Consider the following 12,616-nt stretch of genomic DNA (forward strand, 5'->3'; position numbering starts at 1 on the left):
ATTTTAGATTTTATTATACAAAAATAAATAAATAGAATAGAAAAAATCTGAACCCGCAGAGTTGTCCCTTTTACATCAGAGTCCGCAGTAATAAAATTAATTGAAATTAAATAAAAAATTAATACATTGTAACCATTCAAATATAATAAAATATAATAACAATTTAGTAAAAATAAAATGAACAAAACAAATAATAATTATAATAAAAGTAAAATAACAAATAATAGTACTGTAGTAGCAATAATTAGTCAAAAATAAATAAAACAAATAAAAATAATAAGTAAAAGAAAAGCTACAACAAAAATAAGTTATTATAAAATAAATACAAATAATACGTGTATTTATTTTATGTTTAATAATAAATATTTTTTTTTTTTTTCCTTTTACTTATTATTAGGAATGTTATTAACAACTGATTATAAAATAAATTTAAATAATAATAATTAAAAAAAATTGTAACAATAAAATGAATAAATAATTACAAATAATAATATATATTTTTTTATAACAATTAGTAAAAATAAAAATGAATACAACAAATAATAATAAAACGTCTGTCAGTGAAGGGGTTAATGAAGATGGGGTGACACTCGGCAGGCATCGCCCTTTCTATTTATAGAACTGATCCCTCCCTCCTCCCTTCATGCCTTGTAAAGCACTCCAGACACTAGAGGTCAATCTCTTTCCCTCAGGACTCCCGAACGGCGGCTGCCATTTTGCGGTAGAGCAGAAATGAACAAGATTCTATAGGAGCGCATTCCAGACTCTAGAGGCCAAAGCCTGCCCGTCAGCACTCCGGGGGCCATTTTTGAATAGACCAGAAAATGAACGCTGTATATAAGACTACACCTCCCAGAATCCTCCAGGCCTCACTGCTCACCCCCCCAACTTGACTGACAGCTCAGCCGGCCAATCAGCGGTTTAGATCAGCTTCCTGCACTTCCGGGAGCCCAGGCTGGAGATAGCTACAGAGAGGGTGCAGAGTGTGGCCCCCGGGGGCCCCCCAGATAAAGGTGTGTGATATATTATCTGTGTATATTGAGAGACCCTGAGTTTCCCATTCTATAAGGAGTTTTCCAATGTATCTGGGATGGGATTATACACAGTGGCCCAGATTCATGTAGGGGCGCGCACTGATACGGCGGCGCAGCGTATCGTCTTTACGCTACGCCGCCGTAAATTACAGGAGCAAGCGCTGTATTCACAAAGCACTTGCTCCGTAATTTGCGGCGGCGTAGCGTAAAAGGGGCCGGCGTAAGCGCGCGTAATTCAAATGATCCGGTAGGGGGCGTGGATCATTTAAATTAGGTGCGTTCCTGCGCCGAACCTAAAATTTCCCGACGTGCATTGCGCTAAATGACGTCGCAAGGACGTCATTGGTTTCGATGTGAACGTAAATGGCGTCCAGCGCCATTCACGGACGACTTACGCAAACTACGTCAAATTTTCAAATCGCGACGCGGGAACGACGTCCATACTTAACATTGGCTGCGCCTCGTAATAGCAGGAGCAGCCTTACGCCGAAAACGAGTTACGCAAACAACGTTAAAAACTACCGCCGGGCGCACGTACGTTTGTGAATCGGCGTAAGTATGTAATTTGCATACTCTACGCTGACAACTACGGAAGCGCCACCTAGCGGCCAGCGTGAGAATGCACCCTAAGATACGACGGTGTAAGAGACTTATGCCAGTCGTATCTTAGGCTAATGTCGGCGTATGAATACAGAAAATAGATACGCCGGCGTAGCTTTGAATTTACGCGGCGTATCTATGGATACGCCGGCGTAAATATTCCTGAATCTACCCCACTGTATCATACTTCACATCCCAGAGATACAATGTATCATTATATGATAGATCTGAGGTGACAACATTTAAAAAAAAAAAACTATTTCCGGGGGCCCCTTTTTTCGCCGTGCGTCCAGCGAGCCATTGTTGGCGGAGAATGTATTTTAATTAGGGGGCGTGGCTTTCATTTTACATGGGTGTGGTTTTACAAGCAGAATATCATTACCTTAATTAAACATCTGCACCAATCAGCCAATGTATTGTGACCACCCACCTAATATCGGGTAGGTCCCCCTTTCCTGACCCGTCCAGGTATGGACACCTCTAGACATCTGAAGGAACGCGGTGGTCAGTATCACCAAGCCTTCAGTAGCAGGTCCTTTAAGTTGGGAGGTGGGGCCTCCATGGGTCAGACGTCCAGCACATCCAACAGATACTCGATTGGATGGGGATCTGGAGAATTTGGAGGCCAAGTCAACACCTCAAACTCGTGTTCCTCAAACCATCCTTGGATTCATCAGACCAGGCCACCTTCTTTCGTTGCTCTGTGCTGCAGTTCTGATGCTCATGTGCTGATTGTAGGTGTTTCTGTCTGTGGACACGGGTCAGCATGGGCACCCTGACCGGTCTGCGACAATCCAGCCCCCATAGATCAATGAGCCTTCCCTCAGCCACCTCCATCAATGAGCCTTTTCATCAGCCACCTAGCCACCTCCATCAATGAGCCTTCCCTCAGCCACCTCCATCAATGAGCCTTCCCTCCCCACCTCCATCAATGAGCCTTCCCTCCCCCACCTCCATCAATGAGCCTTCCCTCCCCACCTCCATCAATGAGCCTTCCCTCCCCCACCTCCATCAATGAGCCTTCCCTCCCCACCTCCATCAATGAGCCTTCCCTCCCCACCTCCATCAATGAGCCTTCCCTTCCAACTTCCATGAATGAGCCTTCCCTCCCCCCACCTCCATCAATGAGCCTTCACTCCCCCACCTCCATCAATGAGCCTTCACTCCCCCACCTCCATCAATGAGCCTTCCCTCCCCACCTCATCAATGAGCCTTCCCTCCCCACCTCCATCAATGAGCCTTCCCTCCCCACCTCCATCAATGAGCCTTCCCTCCCCCACCTCCATCAATGAGCCTTCCCTCCCCCACCTCCATCAATGAGCCTTCACTCCCCCACCTCCATCAATGAGCCTTCCCTCCCCACCTCCATCAATGAGCCTTCCCTCCCCACCTCCATCAATGAGCCTTCACTCCCCCACCTCCATCAATGAGCCTTCCCTCCCCACCTCCATCAATGAGCCTTCCCTCCCCATCTCCATCAATGAGCCTTCACTCCCCCACCTCCATCAATGAGCCTTCCTCCCCACCTCCATCAATGAGCCTTCCCTCCCCATCTCCATCAATGAGCCTTCCCTCCCCACCTCCATCAATGAGCCTTCCCTCCCCACCTCCATCAATGAGCCTTCCCTCCCCACCTCCATCAATGAGCCTTCTCTCCCCACCTCCATCAATGAGCCTTCCCTCCCCACCTCATCAATGAGCCTTCCCTCCCCACCTCCATCAATGAGCCTTCCCTCCCCATCTCCATCAATGAGCATTCCCTCTCCACCTCCATCAATGAGCCTTCCCTCCCTATCTCCATCAATGAGCCTTCCCTCCTCACCTCCATCAATGAGCCTTCCCTCCCCACCTCCATCAATGAGCCTTCCCTCCCCACCTCCATCAATGATCCTGCCCTCCCCACCTCCATCAATGAACCTTCACTCCCCCACCTCCACCAATGAGAATTCCCTCTCCCACCTCCATCAATGAGCCTTCCCTCTCCCACCTCCATCAATGAGCATTCCCTCTCCCACCTCCACCAATGAGCCTTCCCTCCAAACCTCCATCAATGAGCCTTCCTCTCCCCACCTCCATCAATGAGCCTTCCCTCCCCACCTCCATCAATGAGCCTTCCTCTCCCCACCTCCATCAATGAGCCTTCCCTCCCCACCTCCACCAATGAGCATTCCCTCTCCACATTTATCAATGAGTCTTCCCTCCCCACCTCCATCAATGATCCTTCCCTCCCCACCTCCATCAATGATCCTTCCCTCCCCACCTCCATCAATGAGCCTTCCCTCAGCCACCTCCATCAATGAGCCTTCCCTCAGCCACCTCCATCAATGAGCCTTCCCTCAGCCACCTCCATTATTGAGCCTTCCTCCCCCTCCTCCATCAATGAGCCTTCCCTCAGCCACCTCCATCAATGAGCCTTCCCTCAGCCACCTCCATCAATTAGCTTTCCCTCAGCCACCTCCTTCAATGAGCCTTCCCTCAGCCACCTCCATCAATGAGCCTTCCCTCAGCCACCTCCATCAATGAGCCTTCCCTCAGCCACCTCCATCAATGAGCCTTCCCTCAGCCACCTCCATCAATGAGCCTTCCCTCAGCCACCTCCATCAATGAGCCTTCCCTCAGCCACCTCCATCAATGAGCCTTCCCTCAGCCACCTCCATCAATGAGCCTTCCCTCAGCCACCTCCATCAATGAGCCTTCCCTCAGCCACCTCCATCAATGAGCCTTCCCTCAGCCACCTCCATCAATGAGCCTTCCCTCAGCCACCTCCATCAATGAGCCTTCCCTCAGCCACCTCCATCAATGAGCCTTCCCTCAGCCACCTCCATCAATGAGCCTTCCCTCAGCCACCTCCATCAATGAGCCTTCCCTCAGCCACCTCCATCAATGAGCCTTCCCTCCCCCACCTCCATCAATGAGCCTTCCCTCCCCCACCTCCATCAATGAGCCTTCCCTCCCTTACCTCCATCAATGAGCCTTCCCTCCCTTACCTCCATCAATGAGCCTTCCCTCCCCCACCTCCATCAATGAGCCTTCCCTCCCCACCTCCATCAATGAGCCTCAGCCTTCCCTCCCCATCTCCATCAATGAGCCTTCCCTCCCCACCTTTATCAATGAGCCTTCCCTCCCCACCTTTATCAATGAGCCTTCCCTCCCCACCTCCATCAATGAGCCTTCTCTCCCCACCTCCATCAATGAGCCTTCCCTCCCCACCTCCATCAAGAGCTTTCCCTCCTAACTTCCATGAATGAGCCTTTCCTCCTCATCACTATCAATGAGCCTTCCCTCCTCATCACCATCAATGAGCCTTCCCTCCCCCACCTCCATCAATGAGCCTTCCCTCCCCACCTCCATCAATGAGCCTTCCTCCCCCCACCTCCATCAATGAGCCTTCCCTCCCCCACCTCCATCAATGAGCCTTTCCTCCTCATCACCATCAATGAGCCTTCCCTCCCCCACCTCCATCAATGAGCCTTCCCTCCCCCACCTCCATCAATGAGCCTTCCCTCCCCCACCTCCATCAATGAGCCTTCCCTCCCCCACTTCCATCAATAAGCCTTCACTCCCCCACCTACATCAAGCAGCCTTGGCCACCCATGACTGTGTCGCTGGTTCTTATTGGTGTCCATGGAATGATGTATATCAGCTGGGGGGTAGGAAGTGGCCAGGAGTGATCCCTGTCAGATGGAGGTGTGCAGTGGTCTGTAAGTAATGTAAGCTGAGAACAGTTTGGGGCTAAGAATTGGCCACATAGTGATGTGTGGCAGCCTGGGGTGGAGCTGCAGAGGAGTGACAGCCTGGGTCATGGTGAGCAGTATGTAGTGGCAGGACGGTCAGTGAGCAGTATGTAGTGGCAGGACGGTCAGTGAGCAGTATGTAGTGGCAGGACGGTCAGTGAGCAGTATGTAGTGGCAGGACGGTCAGTGAACAGTATGTAGTGGCAGGACGGTCAGTGAGCAGTATGTAGTGGCAGGATGGTCGGTGAGCAGTATGTAGTGGCAGGACGGTCAGTGAGCAGAATGTAGTGGCAGGACGATCAGTGAGCAGTATGTAGTGGCAGGACGGTCAGTTAGCAGTATGTAGTGGCAGGACGGTCAGTGAGCAGTATGTAGTGGCAGGACGGTCAGTGAGCAGTATGTAGTGGCAGGACGGTCAGTGAGCAGTATGTAGTGGCAGGACGGTCAGTGAGCAGTATGTAGTGGCAGGACGGTCAGTGAGCAGATTGTAGTGGCAGGACGGTCGGTGAGCAGTATGTAGTGGCAGGACGGTCAGTGAGCAGTATGTAGCGGCATGGCGGTCAGTGAGCAGTATGTAGCGGCATGGCGGTCAGTGAGCAGTATGTAGCGGCATGGCGGTCAGTGAGCAGTATGTAGCGGCAGGGCGGTCAGTGAGCAGCATGTAGTGGCAGGGAGGTCGGTGAGCAGTATGTAGTGGCAGGGAGGTCGGTGAGCAGTATGTAGTGGCAGGGAGGTCTGTGAGCAGTATGTAGTGGCAGGGAGGTCAGTGAGCAGTATGTAGTGGCAGGGAGGTCGGTGAGCAGTATGTAGTGGCAGGGAGGTCGGTGAGCAGTATGTAGTGGCAGGGAGGTCGGTGAGCAGTATGTAGTGGCAGGGAGGTCGGTGAGCAGTATGTTGTGGCATGGAGGTCGGTGAGCAGTATGTAGTGGCAGGGTGGTCAGTGAGCAGTATGTAGTAGCAGGGCGGGCAGGAAGCAGCATGTAGTGGTAGGACAGTAAGCAGCTCAGTGGTAAGGCAGTCGGCGAGTAGTATGTAGTGTAAGTGAGCAGTATCTAATGTTAGGGTAGTCGGTGAGCACTATGTTGTGTATCATAGTATTAATAATTATTATTTATTTGTTACTTTACAGATCTGAATACGGAAGTAGGACAGCATGTGATGTCTCCAGCCAGTCAAAAATGTTCTAGCCCCTCCCATCTGTTCCCGTGCAAGGAATCACTGCAAATATCCACCACAGCCAATAAGAGCGAATGTTCACTCCGATACGATTACCGGCATAGCCAGTAAATGCTCCTGACAAGCTCAGCCAATCACCACAGGGCCAGACTCTTCTCAGCCAATCACCACAGAGCCAAACTCCTCTGAACCAATCACCACAGAGCCATACTCTTCTCAGGAAATCGCCGCAGAGCCATACTCTTCTCAGCCAATCACCACAGAGCCAGACTCCTCTCAGCCAATCACCACAGAGCCAGACTCCTCTCAGCCAATCACCACAGAGCCAGACTCCTCTCAGCCAATCACCACAGAGCCAGACTCCTCTCAGCCAATCACCACAGAGCCAGACTCCTCTCAGCCAATCACCACAGAGCCAGACTCTTCTCAGCCAGTCACCACAGAGCCAGACTCTTCTCAGCCAATCAGATCCCGCTCCTGGTATAGGTGGATCTTAGATCTGCCCTTCTATTGGCTGTTGGCTCTTTGGTGTCCAATGTGAGTGTAGATGCGTCGGTTGCTGTTGCTGCTGGTTTGTCCCGGTGTGTTGGGGCTCCTCCTGCAGCTGTGGCTCTTCTCAACTTCACACCACCCACTGGTGATTGGTATACTGTCAGCCCGCCAGCACCGCCCACTTCGGGATACGATCCGGAACACTTGGGGATCCCAGAGGCCCTACAAACCTTTCCTGCGCTTCATTGTTGGCTCCGAGCCCTGCTCGGTGCCCCCTGAGGATCGTGAGGACCCCTATTCCTGCCATCTGCTAAATATTACTTCCCCCACACTTCATCGTGAGATCCCAGCCTTTACCGGACCGCTGCCCTCTAGCTCCACCCACAACACACTCAGTGTCACCTTCCGAGTCCTCCACCCTATAATCATCACCCGCTTGGGAGCTTGGTGTCCAGGGTCCTCCCGGAACTTTATCGTTCGTCTTTTCCAGGCCGAACATGAGGAGCCGCTGTGCGGAGCCCGGTTCACCCCACTGAGCCCAGGGACACCTTCCCGAGTGGCCCCAAACAGTCTCAGGAAAACCGCCTGGGTCACCCCGACCAACCAAGAGACAACTACTGAAATCTGTTACAAGCCAGTGGAGCAGTTTATCCTTCCAGAAGGTTTCCATGGTACCATACGGTGGGACAGCCATGACCCAGAAGGTTTACCCATATGGAGCGTTCACCAGGTCACCCTGAACAGCGGCGGTGGGGTCCTGCGTCTTATCACAGCAGAAGAAGGGCTGCTACCCTATGACTTCTCACAGGGCGTGGAGGGCATCGCGGGAGGTTTCATCTACTCCATCCATGATGGCGAAGCCCTTCTACAGCACCTGCACACCTACCCACAGCGCCTGCAAGAGTACCAGGCCAAGCTTAAGGCAGAGGAGTCCGACCTGCGGGAGGAGAGTGACACCCACAGGGACATCGTCTTTGTGGACCTGGTGGACACTTACCGGAACGTCCCACGCAAGTTGCTGCTGTTCTATCGCTGGCTAGTGGGTTCCGTAGACTTTGACTTTCTACTGAAGACGGACGACGATTGCTTCATTGACTTGGATAACGTCTTCCGGGCCCTGGAGGCCAAAGAACTGAAGGGGCCCAATGCTTGGTGGGGCAACTTCCGCCTGAACTGGGGAGTGGACCGCACCGGCAAATGGCAGGAGCTGGAGTACCTGAGCCCCGCCTACCCTCCCTTTACCTGCGGTTCCGGGTACGTTTTATCGCAGGATATCGTACGCTGGCTTGCCGACAATGCCAACCGGCTAAAGACCTACCAGGGGGAAGATGTGAGTATGGGCATCTGGATGTCTGCCATTGGCCCCCGGCGCTACCAAGACGAGAACTGGTTGTGTGAGAAGACATGCGAGGGCGGGATGCTGTCCTCGCCGCAGTATTCGCCGCAAGAGTTATCCGAGCTTTGGCAGCAGAAGGAACGTTGCGGGAGGGCATGTGGATGTCCTAACAGATAACCAAAGATGAGATGTGCTTTATATCAGGGCAACTCCATATCTGGTACCCGGACCCCAGGGGTGGTACCCGACTTACAAGGAGACTAGGGTCAACTCCACCCCTAAGTTATGTTGAAACTTGAGCTAGCCCACTTTAAGGGGAAAAACAGGGTAAATAAAAATATGGAGAGGATTTGGGGCCCCAGGGTCAGTCATACCTGTATCCGGTACCCAGACCCCAGGGTGGGGGGGGAGTTGACTTCCAAGGGGACAAAGGTCAATTCCACCACCTAAACCACGTTGAGACTTGAGCAAGCTTACTTAAAGGGGAAAACACGGGTAAATAAAAATATGGAGTGGATTTGGGTCCCCAGGGTCAGTCATACCTGTATCTGGTACCCTGACCCGGGGAGGGGACTTGACGTCCAAGGGGACAGAGGTCAATTCCACCACCTAAACCATGTTGAGACTTGAGCAAGCCCACTTAAAGGGGAGGAACAGGATAAATTAAGGAATGGAGAGGATGTGGGGCCCCGAGGTTGGTTTTACCTTGAAGCTGGACTGTACCCCGGGGGGGAGGGATGGGGGTACCTGACTTCAAAGGGGGGCAACGATCAATGTCACCTCCAAAGATTTTAACCTGTTCATACTTGAGCAAGCCCTCTTAATGGGGGGAAAAACAGGGTACATCAAATATGGAGGGGATTTGGGGGCCCCCGGGAAGTCTTACCTTAAAGCTGAACTTCAGCTAGATAAATAAAAAGATACAAATGAATGCAGCTCTGTAATCAATGATACGTCAATAAATTTATTTTATAAATACGAGCAGTGTACATCAATGAAAGTAGAAGAGGAAGCACTCACACCGCCACATCTGTAAGTTTAAGAGGGAACAAAAAAAGGGTAACCCTGGGCCGGACTTTAAAGGCATAGAAAACAATGGAGAAGTAGAAAAAAATAACACTATTTATTAAGAAAAATACATGATATAAACAGAGCATTCAGAAAGAGTTAAAAATCATATAAAATTATACAAATTGTACAGTGAGCCCTTGTACGTCAACGCGTTTCGCCGTTAGGCTTCATCAGGACACGATCAAGGTTCAAAAGATAGCAAAAGAGAAAATCTGCACAGTGGTGCAGTGAGTAGCACTTTTGCCTAGCAGCAAAAGGGTCACTGGTTCGAATCCCGACCACGACACCATCTGCCTGGAGTTTGCATGTTCTCCCTGTGCCTGCGTGGGTTTCCTCCGGGTACTCCGGTTTCCTCCCACACTCCAAAGACATGCTGGTAGGTAAATTGGATCTTGTCCAATTTGGCCCAGTATATATATGTATCTGTGTGTATGACTGTGTGTCCCAAGCGTGTCATGATCCTACGGGGTAAAATGACCGCACCAGCCAAGCAGACTCTGGCTGGAAAAAGCGCCCAGAGGCGATTCAGTTCGCATGAGTTGCGCTATACAAGTCATTCATTCATTCAAAATCTCACTGTCTGAAATGAAACACATTCGAATTACAAATCTGATAGTGATCACATATGCATTAAAAAAAAGTGAGACTTGTTTTCTCTTTTGCTATCTTTTGAACCTTGAACGTGTCCTGATGAAGCCTAACGGTGAAACGCGTTGATGCACAAGGGCTCACTGTACATTTTATATGATTTTTAACTCTTTCTTAATGCTCTGTTTACATCATGTATTTTTCTCAACAAATAGTGTTATTTTTTTCTACTTCTCTATTGTTTTCTATGCCTTTAAAGTCCAACCCAGGGTTACCTTTCTAGTACCCTTTTTTTTTGTTCCCAGTGTACATCAGTGTAACCTTGAATCCCGCCTCCTGCAGTCCCTGTCCAGCAGGGCTGGAGCTTGTGAGGAAGAAGCAGCACAAGGAGCCCATTGGTTCATGCATGCTGATGTTAACATTGGTTCATGCATGCTGATGTTAAATCCAGGAAGTGAACAGGCAGCAGCTTCAGCTGCCCACAGTTAAAATGGCTGCCGCCAGACTCAGCGGAGGGAGATTTCTGCAGCATATTTTGGCAAGCACAGAATCGCAGTAGATACAAAATAATATGCAAAGGGGGTTGGAGGGGAAGCTTCAGAATGGCAAAGAGGTTTTTATTACAAGTGATGTGAGCGGACTGCAGTTCCTCTGTAACCCTTAATGAATTATTTAAACTAAATAATTAAGAGGAGAGATGGAAATCATACCTCACACTGACGCTTGTTGTTCTATAGGAAACTTCTCAGCATGTAGTTTAAATAATTCATTCCGGGTGCGTCCCCCTCCCTCCCTTTAGGCAGGTGGTATGTGACTCGGGCTCCTGTTTTCCTCTCTGATATCCTGGTGCTGCATTCACGTCCGACACCTAACAGGCATTTTTTTACATGAAGTAATAAGGTGAGTGTACCCCCACCCCAATTTAAGAGAGAAATTTCAGGATTTAAAAATAAATAAATAAAACACTTAGAAGCAAAATAATGGTCAGTGTCCCTCTGCAGCCGGTGTGTCCCTCTGCAGCCTGTGCATCCCTCTGCAGCCTCAAGTCATCTCGTACAGCCGTCATCGTGTCCCTCTGCCGCCTCGTGTCCCTCTGCAGCCCGTGTGTCCCTCTGCAGCCGGTGTGTCCCTCTGCAGCCTGTGTGTCCCTCTGCAGCCTGTGTGTCCCTCTGCAGCCTGTGTGTCCCTCTGCAGCCTGTGTGTCCCTCTGCAGCCTGTGTGTCCCTCTGCAGCCTGTGTGCCCCTGTGAAGCCTGTGTGCCCCTGTGAAGCCTGTGTGCCCCTCTGCAGCCTGTGTGCCCCTCTGCAGCCTGTGTGCCCCTCTGCAGCCTGTGTGTCCCTCTGCAGCCTGTGTGTCCCTCTGCAGCCTGTGTGTCTGGCCCTCTGAAGCCTGTGTGTCCCTCTGCAGCCTGTGTGTCCTCTGCAGCCTGTGTGCCCCTCTGCAGCCTGTGTGCCCCTCTGCAGCCTGTGTGCGCCTCTGCAGCCTGTGTGTCCCTCTGTAGCCTGTGTGTCCCTATGCAGCCTGTGTGTCTGGCCCTCTGAAGCCTGTGTGTCCCTCTGCAGCCTGTGTGTCCCTCTGCAGCCTGTGTGTCCCTCTGCAGCCTGTGTGTCCCCCTGCAGCCTGTGTGTCCCCCTGCAGCCTGTGTGTCCCCCTGCAGCCTGTGTGTCCCTCTGCAGCCTGTGTGTCCCCCTGCAGCCTGTGTGTCCCCCTGCAGCCTGTGTGTCCCCCTGCAGCCTGTGTGTCCCTCTGCAGCCTCAAGTCATCTTGTACAGCCGTCATCGTGTCCCTCTGCCGCCTCGTGTTCCCTTTGCAGCCTGTGTGTCCCTCTGCAGCCTGTGTGTCTCTCTGCAGCCTCAAGTCATCTCGTACAGCCGTCATCGTGTCCCTCTGAAGCCTGTGTGTCCCTCTGCAGCCTGTGTGTCCCTCTGAAGCCTGTGTGTCCCTCTGCAGCCTGTGTGTCCCTCTGAAGCCTATGTGTCCCGCTGCAGCATGTGTGTCCCTCTGCAGCCTCAAGTCATCTCGTACAGCCGTCATCGTGTCCCTCTGCAGCCTGTGTGTACCTCTGCAGACACACCATCTCTTCACGCAGCCGCCCGCCATCTCTTACAGCCGTCATCGCTCGGCGTCTGCAGTCACATGCACAGTCCCGCCCGTGTGTGACGTCAGAGCCGAGTAAAGGGAAGATGAAGGCTCGGTGAATTCCGGCGGCACTCGTTCCCCTCTGAGTCCGAGGTGCGCTCTCGGCGTATAACGCGCACCCCTGCTTTGTCCCCGATTTTCAGGGGAAATAAGTGCGCGTTATACGCAGATAAATACAGTATGTGAAAAGTGTGGGGGGGGGGGGGCATTTGTATGGCGCCCCCTTTACTCCGATAACTAAAATCTAGTGGAACCAATCGCCTTCAGAAGTCCCCTAATTAGTAAATAGAGTCCACCTGTGTGTCATGTAATCTCAGTATAAATACAGCTGTTTCATGAAGCCCTCAGAGGTTTGTTAGAGAACCTTAGTGAACAAACAGCATCATGAAGGCCGAGGAACACACCAGACGGGTCAGGGATAAAGTTGTGGAGAAGTATAAAGCAGG

General features: G+C 51.3%; 1 protein-coding gene across 1 annotated transcript; it reads left to right on the top strand.

Moving 5' to 3' along the window:
- The first annotated feature begins 894 nt into the window (after positions 1-894).
- On the top strand, positions 895-9,450 carry B3GALNT2 (beta-1,3-N-acetylgalactosaminyltransferase 2). The gene is made up of 2 exons (XM_040335688.1): positions 895-1,013; positions 6,498-9,450. The coding sequence occupies exon 2, from the start codon at positions 7,092-7,094 to the stop codon at positions 8,547-8,549; it is 1,458 nt and encodes a 485-aa protein (XP_040191622.1). The 5' UTR covers positions 895-1,013; positions 6,498-7,091; the 3' UTR covers positions 8,550-9,450.
- Positions 9,451-12,616: the final 3,166 nt, after the last annotated feature.

The sequence above is a fragment of the Rana temporaria genome, chromosome 1 (assembly GCF_905171775.1).
Source record: "Rana temporaria chromosome 1, aRanTem1.1, whole genome shotgun sequence".
In the NCBI taxonomy this organism is placed as follows: Eukaryota; Metazoa; Chordata; class Amphibia; order Anura; family Ranidae; genus Rana; species Rana temporaria.

Bases quoted from the DNA above. Each gene is read 5' to 3' on its own strand.
- B3GALNT2 (XM_040335688.1), top strand. From the start codon at position 7,092: ATGCGTCGGTTGCTGTTGCTGCTGGTTTGTCCCGGTGTGTTGGGGCTC.